The sequence below is a fragment of the Pantherophis guttatus genome, chromosome 10 (assembly GCF_059756535.1).
Source record: "Pantherophis guttatus breed Tessera chromosome 10, ASM5975653v1, whole genome shotgun sequence".
NCBI classification, from domain to species: Eukaryota; Metazoa; Chordata; class Lepidosauria; order Squamata; family Colubridae; genus Pantherophis; species Pantherophis guttatus.
Window position 1 is genome coordinate 9,439,562 of NC_142072.1, and position 26,517 is coordinate 9,466,078.

At 42.7% G+C, this 26,517-nt stretch overlaps 1 protein-coding gene across 2 annotated transcripts; it reads left to right on the forward strand.

The window, feature by feature from the left end:
* The first annotated feature begins 345 nt into the window (after positions 1–345).
* On the forward strand, positions 346–22,839 carry LOC117669320 (IgGFc-binding protein-like). Of its 2 annotated transcripts, none has more exons than XM_034423662.3 (11): positions 346–567; positions 1,302–1,352; positions 2,121–3,359; positions 7,035–7,660; positions 9,343–9,907; positions 11,747–12,342; positions 14,066–14,630; positions 15,988–16,187; positions 18,066–18,449; positions 20,310–20,592; positions 22,351–22,839. In XM_034423662.3, the coding sequence occupies exons 2-10, from the start codon at positions 1,304–1,306 to the stop codon at positions 20,586–20,588; spliced, it is 4,503 nt and encodes a 1,500-aa protein (XP_034279553.2). In that variant the 5' UTR covers positions 346–567; positions 1,302–1,303; the 3' UTR covers positions 20,589–20,592; positions 22,351–22,839. The 2 variants fall into 2 exon arrangements, with proteins under 2 accessions (XP_034279553.2, XP_087732680.1); XM_087876554.1 differs by having other exon boundaries at positions 495–674.
* The last annotated feature ends 3,678 nt before the right edge of the window (positions 22,840–26,517 follow it).

Here is a 26,517-nt window from a genome sequence, read left to right on the forward strand (position 1 = left end):
GGCCACTGCCCCCAACAATCTGCCGAGCCAGAAAGATTGGGGAATGTCATTGTAAGACAAATCCTGCACAGGGCTTTGGCAAGAGCTCGCTATTTAGCAACAAAACCCACAAAGTGTTTTTTAAGCACTTTTAAAATGCCTCCTTTCCCCAAAATCAAACATTGTTGAAGTGTTATCTGCAGGCCTTTCAGCCTCAGGGTGGACACCATACACTCCTCAACAGAAGGGTTAGATAATGTTGTTGTTCAAGTTGGGATGGCTGAATCAACCGTACAAACTATGGTCATCTATCTTGTGTTGATTAATGATGGTCATAAATTGGACGTGATCCCTTCTGGGGTTTTTTCCTCCTCCCCTACCAGTAACTGCAGCCTTTTGGGTTTCTTCATTTCTCTGGCAGCAACCTTAGTGGTTGTCTTGTTTTTGACCTTGTGGGTGTTTTCCCTCCCATTTCTGTGAATGCTTTTCCCTATAAAAGAGGAAACAGCAGCAGGGAGGAAGAGGGTGAGCACAGACAGTGCTCCTCTTCTCTCCTCAAACCCAGAGAAATCTCCTCAGTGGTGGAAGGTAAGAGTTGCGACAGACATTTTGTCCTGTGCCTTTTGTATTCTCCATCATGCAACACGTAGCTTGAATCTGTATGATGGAAGGACCGAGCTCTCTTCTTTCAACAGGTAGTTAAGTCTCTATTCTGTTTTTTACCCTCCACCCCCCAGAGTTAAATTCCTTTTTGAAAAATAAACTGGTGTTCTTCTCTTGCATCTTGTCAAACAGGTTTCATTAGATTTACGTATAGACAAATATAGGCTAACAAGTTTCCTTAAACGGAAATAATGGCTATTTTCAATCACATAAGGAAATAGGCTGTCTGCCACAGAGTATTGAGTCAGGTATTGGATCCTGTGCGAGGAGAAAATTTTGCTTTGTTTACTTGCTTGGGGAGTAATTTTTTTCTCTAATTGTATAGGAGAAATTGCCTATCTCTTCCTTAACAGTTTGGAAAGATCTGGAGATTAAAAAAAAAACAAAATACTGCCCACAGAGGAAACCGAAATGGAGAGCTGCCTTCGGTCCCAGAACTGGTGCTAAATTTTGAACTGTATTTATTTGGGGCGGGGGAGGTAGGGAAAGGGAGGGGGAGATAACTAAACAAATGGGAAAGGCTTGCCCTCTTGACTTCTGCCTAATAAATCCATAGAAATTTAGCATTTCATCAAGAAATCTCTACACCAGTCAATGGCCCTAGTTCCTTTTCACATCCTATTTAACATTTCTTCTTATATTCCTTTTGTGTCCCGTAGCTATGGGGATGCTACCGCTGCTACTCCTTTCATCCTTAATGCTGCAAAATGGTGAGTAAACCCCAACCCAGTGGGAGAAGGTCATTCCCAAATCCCAGGCCAGTCCATCCATATCCGCTTGTTTTGTTTGTCTGTTTTCTCTTCCTCTCACAGCCTGACCCATGATAGCCAGTTGTGCTGAAGGGGTCAGGACTGGGGCGATTCAGATTTCAAATGAACCATAATTGGCTAGACTGACCCAATATATGAAAGCCCACAATAAGATATTAGACTAGGACCGGAGAGATCCTAAAAAGTCATTGTGTGATCTTGGATCTTTCTCTCGCTTCCCCACCACCAAATCCCTGACAGAGTTGTGGTCATTGGGTGATCTTAGACATCTATCTTAGTATGTCTGTTCCCTCTCTCTCTCTCTCTCTCTCTCCCCCACCCACCCTTCCTGTCCCTCCCTCCCTCTCTCTCCCTCCTTCCCCTCCCTCTCTCTCCCCCTCCCTCCCTCCTCCCCTCCCTCCCCCTCTCTCTTTCTCTTTCCCCTCCCCAAAATATTACAGAATTGTTCCTGTGGGAAACACTATGCACTGCCTTGAGTTCCTGAAGTGAAAGTGTAAAAAATGTAAGGAATAATACAATAAATCAAACTTGTAAACACTTCAATAATGATAAGGAAAGTGAAACATAAATTATTGGTGCCTTTCCATTTGGGCCATAGCCCTTTCCCAAATGTGTTCTCTTCCCACCCACTTTCTTCTTTCTTGGGGTATTTTATTGCTCTTCTTTCCTGAGCTCATTTTTTTCCACACTTTTCTATCCTTCTCTCAGGCCAAGGATTTTCAAGCTCCCAGGGAAAGCAATTCATCACAGCTTTCATGGAAAATTTTGAGACCAACAGGCCTTCTGAAACAAGCTTGAAGCTATTTCTCGTGGGCCACGGCAATGACACCACGGTCTCCGTGACAGTGACCAGGTCTTCCTCCCGCCAAATTTACTCCGTTGCAGGAGATGAAACGGTGCCTGTGGATCTCTCCGTGAGATTGGAAATGAAAGGCAGTGGCCTTTTTGCCTATTCCATTGTGATTGAGGCTGAGCATGACATTTCAGTGGTCTCATTTAACCGAAAATTATATTCCATTGCGAGCATGACACTCTACCCGGTCCATGAGCTTGGCGATACCTATTATGTCATCACACCTCCGGGTACCAAAGTGGACAGTTACAAGAAAGAATTGGCTGTCATAGCTTGGAAGACTCCTACCCAAGTCACCATTGAACCGCAAGGTGAAGTCATCTTCAAGAGACGGTCGTACGCAGCAGGGACTACTCTCACAGTACGCCTCCAAGCTTTCGAAGTTCTTCAGTTGCAGAGTATGGAAGACTTGTCCGGTACCAAGATTCAGTCCTCGGCTCCCGTGGCTGTCTTGAGTGGCCATGTCTGCGTCCAGGAAAATTATTACTGCGACCACGTTGCCGAGCAACTTCTGCCAGTCTCCAAGTGGGGCAAAACCTTCATCGTTCCTCCTGTACCTCTGCAGACTGGTGTCGATATTATCTATGTGGTGGCTGGTCAAAGCACACGTGTTGTTTATCAGTCAGGACAGGATAAAGGCTTTCAAGATATGGTGCCTGGAGAAATCATTCAGTTTCCGCTCCAGTCCTCTCAAGCGTTTTACATCTCTGCCGATGCTGGGATCCAGGTGGTTTTGTTTTTCACTGGGATCAAGATCGGGAACATAGGATACGATCCATTTCTCATCAACATCCCTGATGTCACCAGTTATGGCCTGGCCTACCGAATTGATGGTCTCGAAAAGTTTGACAACCATATCCTTATCATAGCAAAAAGCTCCGAAACCGTTACTTGGGATAAATCTGTTGTGGCAGGCATTCAATGGCAATTGATCCCTGGCTCAGAGCATTCCTGGGCAGAATATAACTGGAAAGCTGATATTAATCAACGTTCAGTTTTTCTTGAGGATCCTCAATCTCCCTTTGGTGTGTTGGCCTACGGAAACAAGAATTACGAAGGCTACGGCTTTGCTCCATCACCTTTCGGCACACTCGGTAACTAATTGGCCTTTGTATAATAATCAGCACTATGACTCGTATTCTAAGATTCTCTCATAATTATTTCTTTTGAGCTAGAAGAATTTCTCACATGATTGCTAATGCTGTGTCAATGATCTGCCCTCTAATTTTCTCTAAATTTTCTCCCTGGTCATTTGCATTTTATTTTGGTTGTAGCTTTCTTTAATGTTATCTGAGGTTGGATGCTACGGTTGGTTTCTTTCCCTTTCAGCCATTTTGCAGCTTCCTTAGACTTCCTGATCTGGAAAAATATCTCATAGAGGACTTTTCTATCTTATTTATTTTTAAAAGATGATTATTTACTACATAGACATATGTGACAGAAAAAGAATTGGGGGGGGAGAGATATAAATAAAGAAGAGCTTTAAAAGCACTTTAACGTTTAACTCCCTCCCTACCTCACAAACAAAAATGAAATGACAGCAATGATAAATCTATAAAATATTGTGCATCAGTCTGAAAGATGAAATTGGAGTTAAAATTAATCAGTCTTGGAAGTCTTCCCTTTGGATTAAAATGAGACACAATAACCCAGAGAGACCATTGAAGAGAAAAATGGGTTGTTTTTCTGTAGGTATGGTACTTTGCAGAAATACCTCAGGGTGGGATCAAAACAAATCAAGATGGCGGCCAGAATGGCCTAATGGAAGCTACACTGCTATCTTGGCTTATTTTTTAAACCATACCCTGCAGTCACCCCTGGTATTTGTTAACTCTGAGGTATGAAAGGAACTCACAAGTCACTATTAAAAGAGAAATCAACAAACGTTTGGTCTTTGGGAGACAGTAAATTTGCATCTAAAACAGTCTTTCCCAACCTTGGCCACTTGAAGTTGTATGGACTTCAATTCCCAGAATTCTGGGAGCGGAAGTTCACACATCTTCTAGTGGCCAAGGCTGGGGAAAACATATATATTTTTTAAATATAGTGTTGCAGGCAGCATGTCTTGGATTTCGATTATTTAAAGGTTGACGAAAGAGATTGAAAGAAATAGTCTGGGTGCTACAACAGATTAACAGAGTTGGAAGGGACCTTATACGTCATGTAGTCCAATCTCCCGCTCAAGCAGGATACCCTATACCATTTCTGACAAATGGCAGTCCAATCTCTTCTTGAAAGTCTCAAGTGATGAAGCTCCCACATTTCCGAAGGGTGGGGACGCTATGTCTGATCAGATCAGTTAGTACCCAAATTGGGGAGCACCAGCATATAATCCATGATTGTAGGTTAGATTGAGAACTTAAAAAAACTTTTAAAAAAGATCCTGGGAAAAGGTAATGATTTTTTTTGTATTGCTCCAAAAATTATACTGGTAGTCCTTGACTTACAACAGCTCACTTAGTGACCATTCAAAGTTACAACGGGACTGAAAAAATAGACTTATGACCCTTTTTTACACTTATGACCATTGCAGCCATCCCCATTGTTAAATGATTTACATTCAGATGCTTGAGAACTGGTTCGTATTTATGACGGTTGCAGTGTCCCGGGGTCATGTGATCCGCTTTTGTGACCTTCTGGCAAGCAAAGTCAGTGGGGGAGCCAGATTCACTTAACAACTGTATTGCTAATTTAACAACTGCAGTGATTCACTTAACAAATGTGGCAAGAAAAGTCGTAAAACGGGGCAACACTCGCTTAACAAATTTCTCACTCAGCAACATAAATTTTGGGCTCCGTTGTGGTTGTAAATCGAGGACTTACCTGTACAGATTTGTCCAGAAAGTCACAAAAACTTCAGTTTAAAGTCCTTTTTCTTTAGTACAAGAAGCAAAACTAGACACAATAATCATCTGGCATGTATTGCTCAGGCGATTCTCATTGTGAGATCTTTTTTGTTTTTTGTTTTTGAATATTTATGTGTCATGCTGCAAAAGTGACAGGGATTTGCAGAACTTCCAGCAAGGGGGAAAAAAATATTGACCAAATCAACAAAAGTTGAAATCATTTCCCGAAAGTCAAATACAGCTTTCAGCACATGCAAGCCCATTTCTCAAGCTGTACCACATCACTGTGAAAACTTATTTACTTATTAAACACACACACACACACACACACACACACACACACACACACACACGGCTGTGCTTTCAGAATGATTCCGTAGCAAAGAACAGATGGCCACAATCTTTACTGTTGTCGTCAAATTTCTTTTCAGCCTACGCACAAAGACCAAAGCTTTGCCAAGATCATAGCTTGGTTCCTTAACCCCATCTCAAGGCTGAACATTTCTTGGTTACTCTGAGAAAATGGGAATGGTTTGGAGAAAATGTGTGAGATTGCAATGGGTTGGGTAGCTGGAGTTGGATCCTCTAGTCGGCAGGCCTTGGGTTTTGTGCAGTGGTGGGTTTCAAAATTTGTTATTACCGGTTCTGTGGGCGTGGCTTGGTGGGCGTGGCATGGCTTGGTGGGCATGGCTTGATGGGCGTGGCAGGGGAAAGTTACTGCAAAATCCCCATTTCCTCCTGATCATCTGGGACTTGGGAGGCAGAGAATAGATGGGGGTGGGGCCGGTCAGAATTTTCACTACCGGTTCTCCGAACTACTCAACATTTCCACTACTGGTTCTCCAGAACTGGTCAGAACCTGCTGAAACCTAACTCTGGTTTTGTGTCTTTTCAACTTGGCATGTGAGATACTTCCTTATTTTGTTACTTGTTCAGTGGCAGTACCTGTATTTAAGCCTCCCTCGCTACATCATTGAACCAATGTTTCTCTATCTCAACAATGTTAAGAGGTGCGGACTTCAGCTCCCACAATTCCTCAGTCAATTCTGGGAATTGAAATCTACACATCTTAAAATTGCTGATGTTGAGAATTAAGGCAAAAGGGGTGCGGGGAAACAGCACCAAGTGGAGGGCCGGGTTGAATCTCAGTTCCTAAATATTCGTGCATTTGTGTCAATGCTCCAATATAATTTTAACATGATGGTCTCCAAGACTGGAGAAAGAGCCAGTTCTTCACCACCTTCTGAAGCTCCAGTCGAGTTGGGGCCACCCAGTTCTCTGGAGGGAGGCTATTCCATACAGGAAGCACCACAACAAGGTCCAGTTTATGTGGAATCTGACTAGTCAATTGCAAATGAATGCTATCCATATGTGTTTCTCTTCCTAAAGAAAGTTATTGTATTTTTGGAGTTTAACATGCACGTTTTGCCCCCTAAAAGAGGGTGAAAATTTGGGTGCATTTTATACACCGAATGTAGCTCGTCCCCCCCCCACTCCCCTGGAAAATGGGGCACACAGAGGCCGCAATAGGCTATGGCAATCCCTGCAGCCAGAAACAGGTGATCTTCGTAGGCCGATCCAACTGACGATCAGTTGCTTGTCCTAATCAGGCTGTGCTGAAGCTGAAGCTGAAATGGGCTGTTTGCTGCAAGGAGGCAAATTGCTGGGAGGCAGAGGCAGATTTTTTTTTTCTTGTGCTGATCAGGCTGTGCTGAAAATGAAAATGAAACAGGCTGTTTGCTGCAAGGAGGCAAATTGCTGGGAGGCAGAGACAGATTTTTTTTCTTGTTTTCCTCCCCAAAAAAGATAGGTGTGTCTTAGAGTCCAGAGCGTCTTATATTCCGAAAAATACGATACCTTGTTATCTCTAATGTTGCTGAGATTCCATCTGCCTCTTTTGATCTTTTTTTTTTTTTTGCTTAGCTCCTGTTCCAGACCCGGTTCCTGTCCCGTTGACCTGCCCCGAGAACAGCCACTATCTATCCTGTGGAAATGCCTGCCCAGCAACGTGTTCTGACCGAGAGGCTCCATCCAAATGTAAAAATACCTGTGCAGAAGTCTGCCAGTGTGACCAGGGCTACCTCTTCAGTGGAGAGAAATGTGTTCCCAAGGAGAGTTGCAACTGCACTTACAAAGGTGTGACCTACAGAGCAGAAGAGGAGTTTTGGGCAGACGAAAACTGCCAGTCCCATTGCAGGTGTGATAACAATGTAGGCAGAACTGTATGCGTGAAGTCTTCTTGCAAAGCCAAGACCAAATGCATTGTGGTGAATGGCGTTCGTGGTTGTCACGCCACCACCTACAGTACCTGCATTGCATATGGAGATCCACATTACCGTACATTCGATGGAACCAAATACGATTTTATGGGAAGCTGTGTGTATCAGATGGTGGGCGTCCGCTCCAAAAATCCAGCCCTCACCCCATTTTCGGTCACAGTGGAGAACGACAACCGAGGCCATAAGGCTGTGGCTTTTACCAAAGAGGTGAACTTGGAAGTCTACAACATGACCATCGGCCTGAGCAAAAGTGCCCAACATCGGATTAAGGTACGGTGGGTGAACATTGGAGAAACATGGGGGAGGTGTAAATCTGGTAATTAGGGCCACTTAAAATACTCTGCAGAAGCACATCCAGTCTGTTGCATGCAATTCTCATTTTCCTATATAAGGAGACGTTGGGGAATTTGTAGAGTAAAGCTCAAGAAAGGGCTATAGGTCTACTTTGGAAAAAAGGAGAGAAATGTTACCATAGCTAGGGACTTTTGCTGTTTGGAATCCTCCAAACCATTCACTGAAGTTTTTTTTTGTTTGTTTGTTTAAATTTGATTTATATGCCGCCCTTCTCCGAAGACTCAGGGCGGCTTACAATGTGCTCAGCAATAGCCTTCATCCTTTTGTATATTTATACAAAGTCAGCTTATTGCCCCCACAAACTGGGTCCTCATTTCACCTACCTTAGAAAGGATGGAAGGCTGAGTCAACCTTGAGCCTTGGCGAGATTCGAACCCTGCAGTAATTGCAGGCAGCTGGTCTTAATAAGCTTAATAACAGGGTGCCTTAAACCCCTGTACTACCAAGGCTCTTAGTTCTTCTGTTCTTCTGTTGCTGAAGATACTTATGAAAGCTACACCCAATCCTGGTTCTTCTTAATTCTGTAACAAGAAAATCACTTAAAAGTGATTTACAAGGCTGTATTTTATGCATAATATGTCATCTTTTTGTTTGACGACTCCAAACAAAAACGAGAAGGAAGAATGCTAAGTGAGGAGTCCTTGTGCTCTCTGAGCTTGGTTGTTTTCTGGAAATAGTTTTTATGTGGCCAAATTAAAAGTTTATTTGGCATTAATTCATTCACTCACTCACTCACTCACTCATTCATTCATTACATCAGGGCCTCCCCTTCTGTATCCTTGTACCAAAAGGCAACTTTAATGCAGGAGACAATCCTGCAAGTACGGTAGTATTCAGCAATGCCACAAAAATCTACTGATGTTAGACTTGGTCTGATAAAGAGCATAGTAAACATTTAGCAAAATACTACAAGCACCCAGCAAATGATCAATCCTGATTGGAGAGATTAATATCTGACAGTTTTCATACGATAAAGGAATCTCCTTCTCTACCGTATTATGATAGAGCAAAGGTGAGCAAAACCTAGAAGGCAATTCATAAATTCTGCATTGGTTCCACAGCTAATCTTAAACCATTTCCCCTATAGCAACTTAAAGCATTTTCTTGAGACATCCAACTCTCATCGAATCAATATAAAAGGCTTTATATCACTTAAGTGGTGGTTGGGTGAGGCCATAAAGACATCATAAGTCACTAGTGAATGCAGTAATCAGACTTCTGACCCCTAATTAAATCATGAGTCTCGAGCCAAGCTTCAAAAGAAATCCAGTTGTTTATGCCAGCTCTGACCCTATGTAATTTACACTCCAATTATGACCCTGTTTCCCCCCTCCCCCCCATTCACCAACGGAGCAATTTAGAGGTCACTCCCCTTGACTGCTGTAGGTAACCCTGGGATACAGCCTTGAGAGAGATAAGTGTGGAATGTGCATCTGTCTTTGGCTGCTGTGCCATTTTGCCGGTTTCCTATCCCCCCCTGGCCTATGGCAACTTGAGAGCAGGCCAGGGATGCTTTGCAAGTTGACAGCAATGGCTTAAATCATCTTAGGACCCCATTTTCTGAATTTGCTAAAACCTCTGGATTGTTTGTCTTTTAGGTCAATGGCGTTTTAGTGGATTTACCCTTTTCTTACGAAAATAAACTAAGTGTCTACCAGAGTGGGGCTCATGGCTTCATTCAAACCGATTTCGATTTGACAATCACGTATGACTGGTCCAGCTACGCCAGGGTCATTCTTCCCAGTACGTACGCCAATTCGGTCTATGGACTCTGTGGCAATGCCAACCAGAATCGTCATGATGATTTTGGCATGCAGGATGGAAGTCAAACCAATGATATAACACAATTTGCAAACAGCTTGAAAGTGAAGGATGTCCCCGGGTGTTCTACAGGATGCACCGGTAAATGCCAAAAATGCAGCGAGGCTGAGAAACGAACCTACCAAGTAGAACGTTACTGTGGGATCCTCACCAAAAGCAATGGACCTTTTGCGCCATGTCACAGGACAATTGACCCAATAAACTTCTTTGAAGATTGTGTCTTTGACACCTGCACATACAAGGGACACCCAGATGTTTTTTGTGGGGCCATCGCTACTTATGCCACAACCTGCCAAGCTCAAAATATCCAAATTAAGCCGTGGCGATCCAACTCCTTTTGCAGTATGTATAATTTTATGAATTTTTTTAAATGACAGGGATTTCTGTCTAATTAAGTCTTGGGGTGAATATGCCATTCTGCTCATGAATACTTAATACAGCTCCATGTTTTATTATTCCAAAGCATGAAACACAATCAATGGTACATAAGTTACAGGAAGATAGACTCCAACAACATTCTGTAATCTAGAGAGGCATCTGAAATTGATGAGACTTTAATAATATTAATTCCCTTCTTCTTTCTGTCAAGTCTCAAGTTTGGGGAGTTATAAATCTCCAAACAGGATAATTAACACTTTTTAAAACACTGCTGTTTAAACATAAAGCTATTACTGTGTTGCTTAGATTTTCCATTATACTGGGATCTATTTAATAACCAGAACTTTGGAGAACATTTTTCGTTCTCCACAGTCTTATCTCTCATGTTAAAAACTGGTAAATGGAAATAGTTGGTTATTCGTATATTTTAATGATTTAACTGAATCACTGAATCATAATTTATCCATAGCCCACAGCTAAAATATCTGAAGAAAGAGCATATTTAATGTTTTGATGCTATGCAAAAATGCCATAGGAAACGGCCTTTTTGAAAGTTATTTCTTCTAGAATTAGGGATGAAGAGAAAGGCTTAGACATTCCCAGTTGATCAGATCTTTATCCCATTTGTACCGCTCCAGACACTTAAAGCTTCAATAGATCAGGCAAGAGACGCTGTTCTAAGTCTTATTTCAAATAAGCAACATATATTTCTCAGCAAACATTATTCGGATGCAAGGGAGAAATGGTAATTTTTTGCTGTAATTAGTACAGGAAGAGAAATTTCCTTCATTTACAAGATGGATAGAGAGTTTTCTAAGCATAGAAAGGGCAGTGAGGCAGTAATATTTGTCCTGCGCATGGATTAGAACAGGGATCTCCAATCTTGGCAACGTTAAGACTTGTGGATGTCAATTCTTCAACTCTGGAAGTAGAAGTCCACCAGTCTTAAAGTTGCCAAGGTTGGAGACCCCTGGATTAGAAGGATTGGATAGACAGTTCTTATAAATAAGTACCAATAAAAAGGATCATGAACATGACCTGCCCCCCCCCACCACACACATAAGAGATGTTTCAAAATTCATGGAAAATTCATATATAGGCCAACTTTCCCCATTTTGAAATCCATGCACAAGATATGGGGATAGGTGATATAGGGAGCCATTTATTTATTCATTTATTTTTATTTGATTATTTATATCCCGCCATTATTGTTTGTACTAATAACTCACGGCAGTGAACATATTTACCCCTTCCTCCTCTTATTTTTCCAACAACACAACCCTGTGATGAGGATTGGACTAAGAGAGAATGACTGCCACCCAGCCAGCTTTCATGCCTAAGGCAGGACTTGAACTCATGATCTTCTGGTGATTGGCTCAAAGTCACCCAGCTGGCTTTCAGGCCTAAGGTGGGATTGGAATGCTCAGTCTCTTAGTGATTGGCTCAAAGTCACCTAGCTGTCTGTCATGGTTAAGGTGGGTCTTGAACTCATGATCTTCTGGTGATTGGCTCAAATTCACCTAGCTGTCTGTCATGGTTAAGATGGGTCTTGAACTCATGATCTTCTGGTGATTGGCTCAAAGTCACCTAGCTGTCTGTCATGGTTAAAGTGGGTCTTGAATTCATGGTCTCTTGCTTTCTAACCTGGTTCCTTAACCTATTAGTGATAGGCCTCAAAATATTTGGAAACCCCTACACCAGAGCAACATGTGGATGGATCAACATTAATATATCTTCAGGGTTCCTAAAGTCAATACTTGGAATGCTGTATTGACAATCTATCTTATCATCCATCTCTTCCAGGTTTTTCCTGTCCACCTCATTCCCACTACGAATTATGTGGAAATGGCTGCCCTTCCACCTGTCACAATCTTTTCAGTTCCATCTCTTGCGATGCTCCCTGCGTTGAAGGCTGCGTCTGCGACTCTGGATTCATCCTCAACGGGGACGAGTGCGTCCCTGTTACTGAGTGTGGTTGTGTGCATGAGGGCAGGTACTACAAAAAGGGAGCAGAGTTCTACCCTACAAACGCTTGTCAGGAGAAGTGTCGTTGTGTGGACATTGGTGCTGTTGACTGCCATCAGTTTTCCTGTGGGAGTTATGAGGAGTGCAGGGTGGAGAATGGCATCCAGGGCTGTTACCCTGTCGGTTATGGAACAGTGATAACATCTGGTGGAAGCCATTATACTACCTTTGATGGGAAGAGTTTTGATTTTGCTGGCTCCGGCTCTTACATCTTAACTCAAGTAACCAACAAAGATACTCAGCAGGTGATGTTTTCTGTGGTGGTGGAACATGAGAATGCTGATAATGGATCTTTAGTTGAAATAACATCAGTTGTCATTGACATACATGGACATACTATTGTCCTGGAGAGAGGAAAGAAGTGGCAAGCTAAGGTAAGCGCCTAACGTATTAACGTATGATAATATCTCCTTGTGAGCAACTATATGAAAAATAATGTGAACAGGAACAATAATTTCTCTGTATATAGATACCTTTGGTTTAATTTTTTTTTTAGTTTAGATTCTATGCTTTCCTCCTTATCCCTTAAAAAAAGTAAAATAACATTCAATGGATTTATGGCAATGGATGGAAACTAATCAAGGAGAGAAGCAACCTAGAACTAAGGAAAAATGTCCTAACAGTGAGGACAATGAATCATTGGAAAGACTTGCCTCCAGAAGTTGTGGGTCCTTCAACACTGGAAGTTTTTAAGAAAAGATTGGACAGCCATTTGTCTGAAATGGTATAGGATTTCCTGCCTGAGTAAGGGGGTTGGATTAGAAGACCTCTTTTCCTCTAGCCAGGTTTTCCCTACGTAACCAAGGTTTTTCTGCAGCCCCAGCTCAGTAGAATCACATCCACTCAATTCTGGGCTTTTTTCTTTTCTAGCAGCCAGCTAGAAAAGCTGGTTAAGAAAATAGAATAAAATATCTATAAGAAAATAGATACTATACCTTTACAGGGAGGATACATAAGATGTGGGTGTGGCCTACTGATGAAAGCAAACGAGCTGGAAATAGATCTATATAGGTCTCCCACCTAGCAGGAAGAGCTTGCGGGCTGCTAGAAAAGAAAAAAGCCCAGAATCGAGTGGATGTGATTCTACTGAGCTGGGGCTGCAGAAAAACCTTGGTTACGTAGGGAAAACCTGGCTAGAGGAAAAACACACATAAACCCTACGAAGAAGTAAGAATATATATATATATATATATTAAGTGTTTTACCGAGACACCTGGTCTACTCCAACATGTGGGAGAGAGCATTCTGTTCTCTTTTGCCTTTCAGCTCCAACCCAGGAGCCCTCAAGCAGTTGCATCCACAACAAACCATTTTTTTATACCAAATATATTTTACCTTTATTTCTTTATCAGTAAAATATATATTTATTGGTTCGATTTATATGCCGCCCTTCTCCGGAGACTCAGGGCGGCTTACAATGCATTAAGCAATAGCCTTCATACTTTTGTATATACCTGCTTAGTAGAGCTTTCGGCCCCCCACAAGCGGTGTTCTTTTTTATACAAAGTCAGTTTATTGCCCCCACAATCTGGGTCCTCATTTTACCTACCTTGAAAGGATGGAAGGCTGAGTCAACCTTGAGCCTGGTGAGATTTGAACTTGCAGTAATTGCAGGCAGCTGGTGCTACTTAAAAGTACTTTAGTCTGCTGTACCACCAAGGCTATATATCAGTCTACGAAGAAGACGATCCCAGATCCAAGACTTTTTTACATTATGGGTTTTTTTTTCTATGTGCTGCAATGGATGCTGATGTAGGATTTGAGAGAGAATGATTCATACATTACATCAGTGTTTCTCCACCTTGGCAACTTTCAGATACGTGGACTTCAACTCCCAGAATTCATGCCAGCTGGGGAATTCTGGGAGATGAAGTCCACACATTTGAAAGTTGCCAAGGTTAAGAAACACTGCATTATACTGTAGCTAAAAGCTGTATTTTGTGAAAGCTCTGCTTTCATTGACTGTGTTCCATTCCTACATGGCAATATGTGCCACCTTCTATTCTATTAATTTCCAGAGGAATTAATGTTAATCTGCCATGCACCTGCAAAATTGTAGCAAATAATTCATTATTTATTCTTGTTTCCTTCTTCAAGGTACAAGACGAGCTTTACAACCTACCATTTAGCAGAGACGATGGACAACTTCAGATCCACCAAGAAGGGAATAATATTATTGTTCAGTCATCTGAAGGTTTCAAAGTCATTTATGACACTGCCAACTATGTCGAAGTTTATGTGCCTAGGAGTTACCAAGAGCAGACATCTGGGCTTGGTGGCAATTTCAACAATAACTTGGATGATGATTTCTTGATGCCAGATGGAACTCTCACCCCAAGTGCTGATGACTTTGGAATCTCATGGGAAGTCCCCAAAGCTGGGAGCGTTTGCTCTAAGAACTGTGTGCACACGCTCCCTGCTTATGACGAGTCCCAAACAATACCATATGAAGGTGACAGATACTGTGGCCTCCTCACACTTGAGGTGGGTCCATTCAAAGACTGTCATTCATTTGTGAGTCCTATGGAGTTCTTTCACAACTGCCTGTACGACATGCAAGTTGTCGGCGAGGGATCTCTCTGTCAAAACTTTCAAGCTTACACCGCTAAATGTCAAGCAACTGGAGCTAAAATCGATGACTGGAGAACAGCTGTCTCTTGTCGTAAGTTTATAAAGTCGGCTTCCCTTATCAAGGGAAATACCGTAATTCAAGGGTCTCTAACAGTGGTGGAATTCAATTTTTTTTTACTACCGGTTCTGTGGGCGTGGCTTGGTGGGCATGGTGTGGCTTGGTGGGCGTGGCTTGGTGGGCGTGGCAGGGGAAGGATATTGCAAAATCTCCATTCCCACCCCACTCTGGGGCCAGCCAGAGGTGGTATTTGCCGGTTCTCCAAACTACTTAAAATTTCCACTACCAGTTCTCCAGAACCTGTCAGAACCTGCTGAATAGCATCCCTGGGTCCCCAACCTCAGGGCCACAGCCCACTAGTGGGTCGTGACCTGTTTGCAACCAAGTCACAGAAATGGTGGGGGATCGCACACATACGTGCACGCATCCCCACTTGTGTAAGCAGTGGACAGCCACATCTGTTTGCGGTGGACAGTGGACAGGCACTCTGTTTGCATGACCACATGCATGCCAGCCACTAACGTGGAACCATCTCCTCTCCCCCTGTCTTCCCCCCTGGCTGGTCCACAAACCTGGAAAGGTTGGGAAACTGCTGTAATTTGAGCCAGGTTTAAATTAACCTGGTTCCAAGGCTATGCTGACAAGTGAAACAAACTTGACAGAATGCCTCTTATGGATACTTTAAGAAACTGCCAGTACAATTGAGATAAATTCTTCATATCTAGGATTGATAATCCCCAGCTGTTAGACTTATCTTTCTTGCCAGTTTTTCCTGTAAGAGAGTCTCTTTTCTCCTTTTCTCCTACACAAACCTTAATCCAATGCTACTTTCTTCCAAAATTGGATTACAGAAAGAGTGAGAAAAGTAGCATTAAATGTAGATTATATTTCCAAACCCCTTTCTGAATGTTATATTTTGATAAGCCCCATTTCAGATTTATTTTTTTTAATTTATTTTTTTTATTAATTACATTTCTTAATGCTTAATAAATATCGTGTTGTCTGGTTAATTTAATTTGTTTAACAATACATATTATATTCTTAATTACACCCCTTTTTTCTAACCGTTAATAAAATAGATTCCATGTTTGATAATATTCTGTATCTTTTAATGTTCAGTCTGTCCATTTCTGCACACTCCAGTATCTTCTTAGCTATTTCTTCATCTCGTGGTGTTTGTTCATTTTTCCAGCATTGATATCGGTTTCTTGTTGACTCTGTATTTGCAATTATTATATGAGAAAAACTCCATGTGACGCAGAGAACCTGGGTAATCTATTGTAATAGAGGAAAACCTGCTTCCGTGTTGCTAAAGCTTCCTCCTACTTATATTTTATTCAGCGGCAGAAGGAAAACATTTGGCAAACCTTTTCTCCTTTTACCTCTTCAGCTCTCCTCTGTCCAGCTAATAGCCACTATGAGACGTGCATTAGAGCTTGCGATTCCAGCTGTGCCAGTTTCTTCTCAGCAGTGCAATGCACTAGGAATTGTTTTGAAGGTTGCCGATGTAATGATGGCTACATGTTTGATGGGAATGCATGCGTACCTCTGGAAAAGTGTGGCTGTACATTCAGTGGACTCTACTTGAAGGTAAGCTGGGCAGCCCAGTGTTGTGACCTAGGCTTACTGAGTCATTACAAGACACAATTAGTCCCAAATAAACCTATTTTATTGTAACAGCTGAGAATTACGCTCATTCCCAGCTGAGTCCCAATTAACTGCAAAACAAGTCCTTTGGAAGAAGTCTTTCTGGATAATCACCAACCTTTATCTTCTTTGGCACCATGTCAAAGGCCTTACTTGGCAAAGCCACACGAAGTTCAGAAACAAACAAGAGATGCCGACTGGAAACAGAGTTAGCAACATTGCTTTCCTGCAAAAGGCCCCAAGTGCCTTTGTTTCTCTTTTAAGCCTTATGGGAGGGGCCAATAATCTCTTGGCCTTACTCCTGAGTCGTCCCTTTTGCTTTAGCTGCTCTTGCCTTCTGACAGCTCTGTGTATGCGTGCACTAGGAACAGGTTCCTTCTGTTCCTCTGCCTCTCTGCTGTCCGACTCTGGGAGCTCTGGGAGTCCGCACATCACTCCCAGGCCCCATCTCTGCTTCCGACGCAGAGCTCTCATCCGGACCTTTCCCAGACTCCAGGACTGGTCCATGTTCCTCCCCAACCTCCTCACTATCTGACTCTGCCGCCAGCTCTGCAGGCTGCTGGCGGATCATAACACCCAGTCAGTTTTTGACTCCTGGTGACCACATAGATATAAGAGGAGTGGCAGAACTTGGGGGTGGAATTAAAAGAGGGATCAGCCTAGAATCTCTACATAGTATTCCAGGGTTTGAGGGGCTGCCACAAAGAGAGTGGGTCAAATTATTCTACAAAGCACCAGAGGAGGCCCATTTTTCTTCCTCCCAGAGCCTCCACATGAGCCCTGTACTTACCTGACATTCAAAATGGACCACCTGGAGACTCCTGGGAGGGGAGGGGCAGCACGGGCGGGGCCAGCCCAAAATCAGCTGGCTGGTGCACACGCATGCACAGTGGAGCTGACCTAGGGAAATGGCTCACATGCTCTCAGAGATGGCTCCGTGTGCCACCTGTGGCATGCATGCCATAGGTTTGCCATCACGGCTCTAAGTGGTTTGGGAACTTTGGGTCCTTATTTTAATGATCTCGGAAGGATGGAAGGCTGAATCAATCTTGAGCCGGTCAGGATTGAACTCTTGGCTGTGAACAGAGCTAGCCTGCAATAGTTCACCTGCATTTTAACCATTTCACCACCATGCCTCATTGTACCTACTGTACATGGAGACTTAATATTTATTTATTTATTTATTTATCAAATTTCTATACCGCCCTACTCCCGGAGGACTCAGGGCGGTGAACAGCCAAGATAAAATACAGATAATACAAACATTAAAAGTCCCTTAAAATTATTAAATATTTTGGCCGAAACACAGATTAAAACACCCAATTTATAAAACAAATCAAACGATTTAAAAATTTAAAAGAGAGAGTTAGGCCAGGCCAGCCTGCTGAAATAAAAAAGTTTTGAGAGCACGACGAAACGTGCGCAGATCTGGGATCCTCCGTATCTCTGGGGGGAGCTCGTTCCAGATGGTAGGTGCCCCCACAGAGAAGGCTCTCCCCCTAGGGGCCGCCAGTCGACACTGTTTGGCCGACGGCACCCTGAGAAGCCCCTCTCTATGGGAGTGTACTGGTCGGTGAGAGGCTATTGGTAGCAGAAGGCGGTCTCGTAAATACCTCGGTTACATACTATATTAATAGTATGTAACATCCAAATTTCTCAGTGTTTCTCACTCTCAGCAGGTTTAATATCTCTGGATTTCAGTTCCTAGAATTCCACAGCCAGCATAGACACCATTCTGATAAAGGGCATAGCCCTGTGCAAATCTAGTCACTCTTCCTTGTTTTTTCCATGTCTTCTGCAACTGGTGGATTATCCTCATAGGCTGGAGAAAGCATCTTTTCAACCAACTGCACCGAGAAATGGACTTGTCAAAGTCTGAATCAAATCACCTTTGAGGAAACAGCATGCCGGGGTGAAGAAATCTGCGTTCTTCAAAATGGCGTGCGTGGCTGTGAGCACAGAGAAGGCCAGTGCAAAATTTCCCGAGAGGCCAAACTTGTTTCTTTTGATGGAACTTCAGCAGGATGGAACTTCTGCGGTGGGGTTTATGATGTGTCCTCCGTGTGTGATGAGAGAGACCCCTCCTGGTTCAGGGTATCTGTCAACATCGGAAAGGACTATGAAGATAACCTGTCAGTGGTCAGGGCTGTTCATGTTTATTTTGGAGAGGCTGCCATTACTCTGAAAAAGAACAACCGGATATGGGTAAGTGAGAAGGCTGGGAAAAGGATCAAGCAGCTCTTAAGTCAATCAGGAAATTGTACCCAGCATCAGTGGTGGGTTTCAAATTTTTTTACTACCGGTTCTGTGGGTGTGGCTTGGTGGGCACGGCATGGCTTGGTGGGCGTGGCAGGGGAAGGATACTGTAAAATCTCCATTCCCACCCCAATCCAGGGGAAGGATACTGTAAAATCTCCATTTCCTCCCAATCAGCTGGGACTCGGGAGGCAGAGAATAGATGGGGGCGGGGCCAGTCAGAGGTGGTATTTACCGGTTCTCAAAATTTCCGCTACTGGTTCTCTAGAACTGGTCATAACCTGCTGAAACCCACCTCTTTCCAGCATCCTTGAAAGCTGCTTTCCTTCTCTGCCTTAATCTTCTATCACCGTCTGCTAATTAGCTGAAATCTGCTCCATTTCCGTGTTTCCAGTGTTTATGTGTTATTCTGTTTCTTTGATTAATTTTGTGATTTCGTCAACAACCCTAAAATAAACCTTAGAAAAAAAAAATTACATTCATAATCAACAATAGGCATATTTTTGTATGCAAATTTCACACTTTTCCAATACCTTGAAAAATATATCCATGCATGTGATATGTCCTACCCATTTCTCATTAACTGTCCATTCCATTACTATCTTGTCTTCCCGCGAAAATATTAAACTCTGCCTTGGATCTATCCAAATATTCCAAACCCCAATTACTGGTAGTCCTCAATTTACAAGAGTCATTTAGTGACCGTTCAAAGTTACAATGGCACTGAAAAAAGTGACTTATGACCATTTTTTCACAGTTACAACCTTCAAAGCCTCCCCATGATCACGTGATCAAAATTCAAACACTTGGCAACCGGTTCATATTTACAACGGTGGCGGTGTCCCAGGGTCATGTGATCCTTTTTTGCAACCTCCAGACAAGCAAAGTCAACGGGGAAGCCAGATTCACTTAACAACCGGGTTACTAACTTACCAAGTGCAGCGATTCACTTAACAACTGTGGGCAAGCAAGGTTGTAAAATGGGGCAAAACTCACTGGACAAATGTTTCATTTCACAACAGAAATTTTGGGCTCAATTGTGGTTGTAAGTCGAGGACTAGCAGTACTCCAGGAGATAACCATATGCCAGTGATGGCTAACCTTTTCGGCACTGAGTGCCCAAAGAACACGTGTGCACGCGCATCCCCAAAATGCAATGCATGTGCATCCTCCATGCATGTGCCCTACCCCTGTGCATGCGCCCCCGGCCCATTCACATGCACACACATCCCTGCGCATGTGCCCCACCCCGCGCATGCGCCATGTGCCCCACGCATGCGCGTACACACCTCGCAAGCGTCTTGCTCCCCCACATGCACTCTGGCCCCTGTTCATACGCGGCAGAGACCCAAAGACCAGCTGCCGGTGGGAGGTAGCCGTGCATGCGTGACAGAGCCAAGCTGGGGGGACGGCTCGCGTGCCCACAGAGAGGGCTCTGTGTGTGACTAAGACACTAAGCTTGTCGATTAAAAAGGTCGGCAGTTCGGCGGTTCAAATCCCTAGTACAGGTCTCCTGCGTGAGCAGAGGGCTGGACTAGATGACCTCCAAGGCCCCTTCCAACTCTCTTACTGTTACTGTTACCTCTGGCACGCATGCCATAGGTTCGCCACCAGTGCCATATGCCATTGTATTTGACTAACAAAAACCAACAACTTCTTTAATATAAATTTGGGCAGCTTCTGATGAATATTATGTCTACAGACAGTTTTTTTAAACACTCTTCGTAACTTTCAGGATTGGACACGTGGTATTCTTGGGCTTGCTCAGAATGATTTTTTTTTAATGTCCCAATATTTTATGTTTACTAGGTGAATGGACGGTCAGTAAACCTTCCGTACAAAGTTTCCAAACGCCTGACTTTAAGCAAGGAACAGAATGGGATTGTGATTGCCCGGGCTTCTGATATACAAGTTCAATTTTCTCCTGACGGTGGGGTAACCGTGAAAGTCAAGGATATCCCTCCAAAGAAGTTATGTGGACCATGTGGGAACTTCAATGGAGACCCCACAGATGACTGGAAATTGCCAAATGGGGAATCTGCGAACACTGCTGAGGCTCTCTATGCTTGGAAGGCCAAGGACTTTTAAAGCGGTAAGGTATAATCAGGCAGCAATTTTGGCAGATTTAAAAAAATAATAATAATATTTTTAAAAACAGGATTGGACTTGCACTGGCGATATCGGGAAATCCTAGGATTGTAGGCTAAGCTAGGATTTGAAAAATTGCATCACAGGAAGACATTAGCAAACCGCTTTTGTAAAGCGGCCAGCTGGTGTTGACTCAAGAGGGTCTTTAACTTTTATTCTTTCCAATAAAATAACTGAAAACAGATTGGGGTGGGGGTGGGGGTTGGAACAACCATGAAAAATGTGATGTGCAGTTTGCATCTAAATTTACGTGAAATAAAATATAGCTTTGGTTCCTGAGTTAGTTGAAGGTCAAACTGGGAAGCTCCCCCCAGTCTGAATAGCAAGAAGATTAACTAGGGTAATCCTTCCTTGGTCACACAGATATAATGGATGTATGTGAAATTTGTCAGTTCCCTAGTCAAATTTAAGTTTGCTGCATCTGCTGCAGTGAGTTAAATAAGCCATTTCTTAATTAAGTTTCCTAACAGAGCAAAACCTGTTTTTATTTTGTAATGTCTTGTTTAATGAACCTTAAATTAACAGTCATTCAGCCAACAATTAAAAGTACTAATCAAATTAAGTGCTAGTTGCCACTTGATGAATAATGTACAATAATTATAAGTGGAATAATAGTGCAGCACAAAATCATCGTTTATAGGATTACATCAGTTTTCAGCTTTGGTTCTTTACTGTCCTATGAAATTGCTGTACCTTGGAATGTTAGTCTCCATTCTTAACTTTTTCTATAATCCACTCCTATTGATAATGTTTGTGCTGAGCAAGCCAGCCAAACTGAAAAGCTAAAATTTACAAGTTATTTAGCCCTCAAAAACTAATTGCTACTTTGGTGGTTCCCTTGCTGAATGTCTTCTCCAATGAGTTTCAACTCAGTGCTGCTGATTGATCTATTAAAGAAGGATCATTACTTCTAAATAGGGCCGTCACCACTGAGGAAATCTTAGCTGGTTGTGAGTTCTAATTGATTTACTTGATTAAGGTGGGGCAATTTAATTGACTCTCAAACTAAATTTGCATATGAATGATGCAAAAGAAAAAAGAATAAAACTTTGGGTTTTACATGATGCACATTTCCCCGTAGACTAGCACAACTACTGGTCCCTTAACACAACAAAGTCCAGATAGTTGGGTTGACATCAGTCTTCATTCTTGATTGGCCATACTGACTTTTAGGGCTATCATCAACTGAGTTCCAAAATCTATATAAATTTTCATTAACATATTAGATTTTTTTAAAAAGGTAATCCCAATGTAATTGAATGAATGACTAATAAATGTTCACTTACTACTTGATGCCTTGCAGAAATTGGATGAATTATTCCCACTGAGTTTTATTGATGGGTTTATTGATTTTTTTGGAATTGATTTTGCAATTTTGCAAAATAGCCTTGGAACCACTTCAGAAAGAACAGCGCGTGGATATTCGCTGCTTTACTTTTTCTAATGCATTTTAATATCCTAGCAACCAAGGATGAATTTCTAATGACAGAAATTGTAAGATGATAATCTTAAACCATAATGTGCAGAATGTAGCAGCGCAATACCTGTGAAGGGTGAGAGCTGTTAGTGCCATATAATAGCAGTAATATACTCTGTCAGGCACTGTGCTGATTGCCAATATGCTTCAGAGTACAGTTTAAAGTGCTGTTTTGTAACCTCTCAACCTCTTAAGATCTTGGTACTTTTTTTAAAATCCATGCAGGACCACCTGCTTCTCGGAGAACCAACCTGTTCAGTGCGCTCAGCCCAGAGGGGCATATCACTCCAATCCAACAAGATCTGAAGAACGAGTGGAAGAGCACACTGCAGTTCCACTGATATTCCTCTCCTAAGGAACACCATGCTTCTGGAGAACTGGATGGTACCCTCCATTGCATCTTCTGGAGGACGTACAGATAAAGCTCTTTGGTGATAGAAAAATTGCTTTTCAAAGACTTCTAGAGATGATCAGATACAGGGTTTGTTTTTTCTTTTTTCTGCTGTGGTGGCATGGTCTTTATTTTATGGATTTTACATATTGTAGACTGCTGAGGATGGATATAAATTTGACAGTGTATAAGTATCACAATATGAATGAATAAATGGATGAATGATGCCAAACATAGATAATGGACTCATTTTTAAAATGAGTGAATATGGTATTCACTGTAGGCTGTAAGAACAGTGGTTCTATAAAATGGTAACCGAGCAACTTTCTGGCTTATTATCTTCTTTGGGGAGTGCTTATTTTATATGTTGGGATTATAGGATTTGGGACTCTTCAGGTGATGCTAAGCTACAATTCCTAGTCTCTTTTACCATCGACAATTGGCAATTGGTCATTCAACTATATTTATCATAAAATATTTATCATAAAATATTCTAGCTAATAAAAAGGGACAAATAAGCAGGGACCAATTATTATATTTTGGACACTACATTTTCTCCTATCTCCCTTGGGAAGTCTGTAATGCCAGAAAAGCTAGAAAGAAAGAGAAGAAGACAGCACCTGAGGGTAGGACAAGAAGTAATGGGTGGAAACTAATCAAGGAGAGAAGCAATTTAGAACTAAGGAGAAATTAACAATTAATCAGTGGAACCACTTGCCTCCAGAACTAGTGAATGCTCCAACACTGGAAGTTTTTAAGAAGAGGTTGGCTAACCATTTGTCTGAAATGGTGTAGGGTTTCTTGCCTAAGCAGAGGGTTGGACTAGAAGACCTCCAAGGTCCCTTCCAACTCTGTCATTCTATTCTATTCTATTCTATTCTATTCTATTCTATTCTATTCTATTCTATTCTATTCTATTCTATTCTATTCTATTCTATTCTATTCTATTCTATTCTATTCTAAACCAAACCAAACCAAACCAAACCAAACCAAACCAAACCAAACCAAACCAACAGTATGTTTGCTGGATTACAGCAGTGATGAGCATATAGTTGGAAGACCCAAAGAGCCAGATTGGAAACAGATCATCATCCAGGAGAAGATGGTCACAAGAGCTGGCACTGACTTGGTGGCACATAACCAGAATGAAAATGGTAGCAGTGGAGTTGATGAGCTGATCACATGACCCATTTAAAAAAAAAACTGTTAAAAGCCGGCTGAAGCATTCTTTAAGACCTAGGAAGCAAGGTAATATTGAAAGCAACTTAGGGAAATGACTCCCTGATTCACTGGGGTATAAGAAGGAGGGGAAGTAAAACACATTCTGACTTGAGTCATTCTATTATACCAATAGTCCTTGACTTATAACCATTCATTTAGAGAAGGTGTGAAGTTGCAATGGCACTGAAAAAAATGACTTATGACCGCTTTTCACACTTACGACCATTGCAGCATCTCCTTGGTCATATGATCACAATGCAGACATTTGGCAACTGGTTCATATTTATAACGGTTACAGGTTCCCGGGATCATGTGATATCTCTTTTGCAATCTTCTGACAAGTCAAGTCAATGGGGACGCCAGATTCACTTAATAACCATGTGACTAATTTAACAACTGCTGTGATTCACTTAACCACTGAAGAAAAGTCGTAAAGTAGGTGCAAAACTCACATAACAACTGTTTCACTTACCAATAGAAATGTTGGGATCAGTTGTGGTCGTAATAGCAACAGCAATAGCACTTAAGAGTTATATATCGCTTCACAGTGCTTTACAACCCTCTCTAAGCGGTTTACAGAGTCAGCCTATTGCCCCCAACAATCTGGGTCCTCATTTTACCCACCTCGGAAGAATGGAAGGCTGAGTCAACCTTGAGCCGGTCAGAATCGAACTGCTGGCAGTTGGTGGGATTAGCGGGGGGCGAACCGGTAGTAGCAAAATCTGAAACCCACCATTGGAGGGAATCAAATATTATTATTTCAACAGCGGAACCAGCAAATGCAAAAGTTCTTAGATGGATATTTTGAGAAGTGTAGTGTGGAAAATGATGTCCAAGTCTGCCACCCTGTGGAATATGAAACAACTATAGCATCTAGTGATCTTCATGGCATTCTCTTCAATGTTCCTAAGATTTAAAATCCTCACCTCTTGCATACACAGAGTAGTCAATGACTGCAGCTAGTAATCTCTGCATTCTCGTTTTGGAGAGAGGATTGAAATTCAAGATTCTTATCAATATCAATCACATTACACGTCAGGTCAAGTCTGGGGGGTGGGTGTCACTGGTGTGAAAAATGCCAGCTGATTACCAGCTGTATGGATTTGTGTTTGGCCAGAAATGATTTCCCTACTGACATTCTCTTGACATTTTTGCAGATGAAGAATCCAATACTCCTTGAATTGTTTACTTAAGGTCTAACAGCACACCTTAAGGGAGCATGGTGGCTCATGTGGTAAGGATGCTCGGTAGGAGGTTAGCAAGCCTGCGTTTGAGACCCGAGTGCTGCCGTGGGGCAGGGTTGAGCTCCATTCCCATCCTTCGCTCTAGCTCAGGGGTGTCAAACTGGATTTCTTTGATGGCTGGATCAGCATTAGTTCTCCGTGGGCCGGCGGGTGGGGGGAGTGGGAGGGAGATGGGAAGTATGTCTCCTGCAGCACCCTGCTGGCCAAAACGGGGCATGTGGGGCCACATACACCCCCCTGCATCCTGTTTTTACCCTCCATTGTTTCCTGCAGCACTCTGCCGGCCAAAAATGAGCTGAAAATGGGCCTCACAGGCTTCACAAGGCCCCTGCACTATCCGTTTTTGGCCAGCAGAGTGCTGCAGGAGGCCATTCAGGCTGAAAATGAGCTGTGGAGGACCCTTACTTGCTCTGTTTTCGCCGGCAGAGGCACCACGGGCCAGTCCTTTGAAATTCCCAGACCAGCCCTGTGGGCCAGATTTAAGCACCCCATGGGCCAAATCCGACCTGCGGGCCTTGAATTGGACACCCCTGCTCTAGCTCCTGCCAGAGATATGAAAGGAACCCCCAACTGGATATCCTCCGGGCAACAATGATGCCACCGGCTAATGATCCTTTCAACCTGGAAGCGCCTCGGTTCTTCTGACACAAGTGGTTTGCCACAACACACCTCTTTTCATACACATCACTTGGGAATGATGATCAAGGACCATGGTCATCCACGGTTAAGTCAACCAGGGGACAATATGCATCGAACCAGAAGCTTCCTGTGGCACCGGATGGACTTCAGTTTCTATTTGCTTCAATATTGGGGATAATTGCAGAGAAAAAGAGAGGGCCTCCTCGGGTTGCCATCAGCCAAACAGTGCAGGCTGGTGACCCCCAGGGGGAGGGCCTTCTCTGTGGGGGCACCTACCCTCTGGAATCAATTGCCTCCAGAGATAAGGAGAATCCAAGACCTCGGTGCCTTCCGCCGTGCCCTTAAAACCTTCCTTTTCCAGCAAGCCGGGCTGGCCTAATTTTTTAAAGTGTTTTTAAGTGTTTTGTTTATTGTTTTTAATTAATGGGGCCAAATTTATATATGTATATTTTAACTGTATTTTAATATTTGTATTTGATGTTTTTACTTGGCTGTTCACCGCCCTGAGTCCTCAGGGAGAAGGGCGGTATACAAATTCAAAATAAAAATAAATAAAAAAATATTGGGGATAATTGCAGAGAAAAAGTCATGAGACAAAATTCATTACAGAGTAAAAAGAACCTTACTTCTTTCTGAGGGAGACCTTAACAAAAAATACTCCAAGAAAGTAAAATAAGGAACTATTAGCAAGTATTGGTACCACACAGCAATGTCTAAATTCTAAGCCTTAAATGTGATGGCTAGGGAATTCTGGGAGTTGACCAGGGGTGGGTTCTACTTACCTTTACTACTGGTTTGCAACGGGGCCACGCGCGCGTACTTGCTTTGCTTGCGCAGAAGCATTTTGATGACATCAGGGCCGGTGGGCGGAGCCTCCCGCCGGTTTTGGAGTTGACA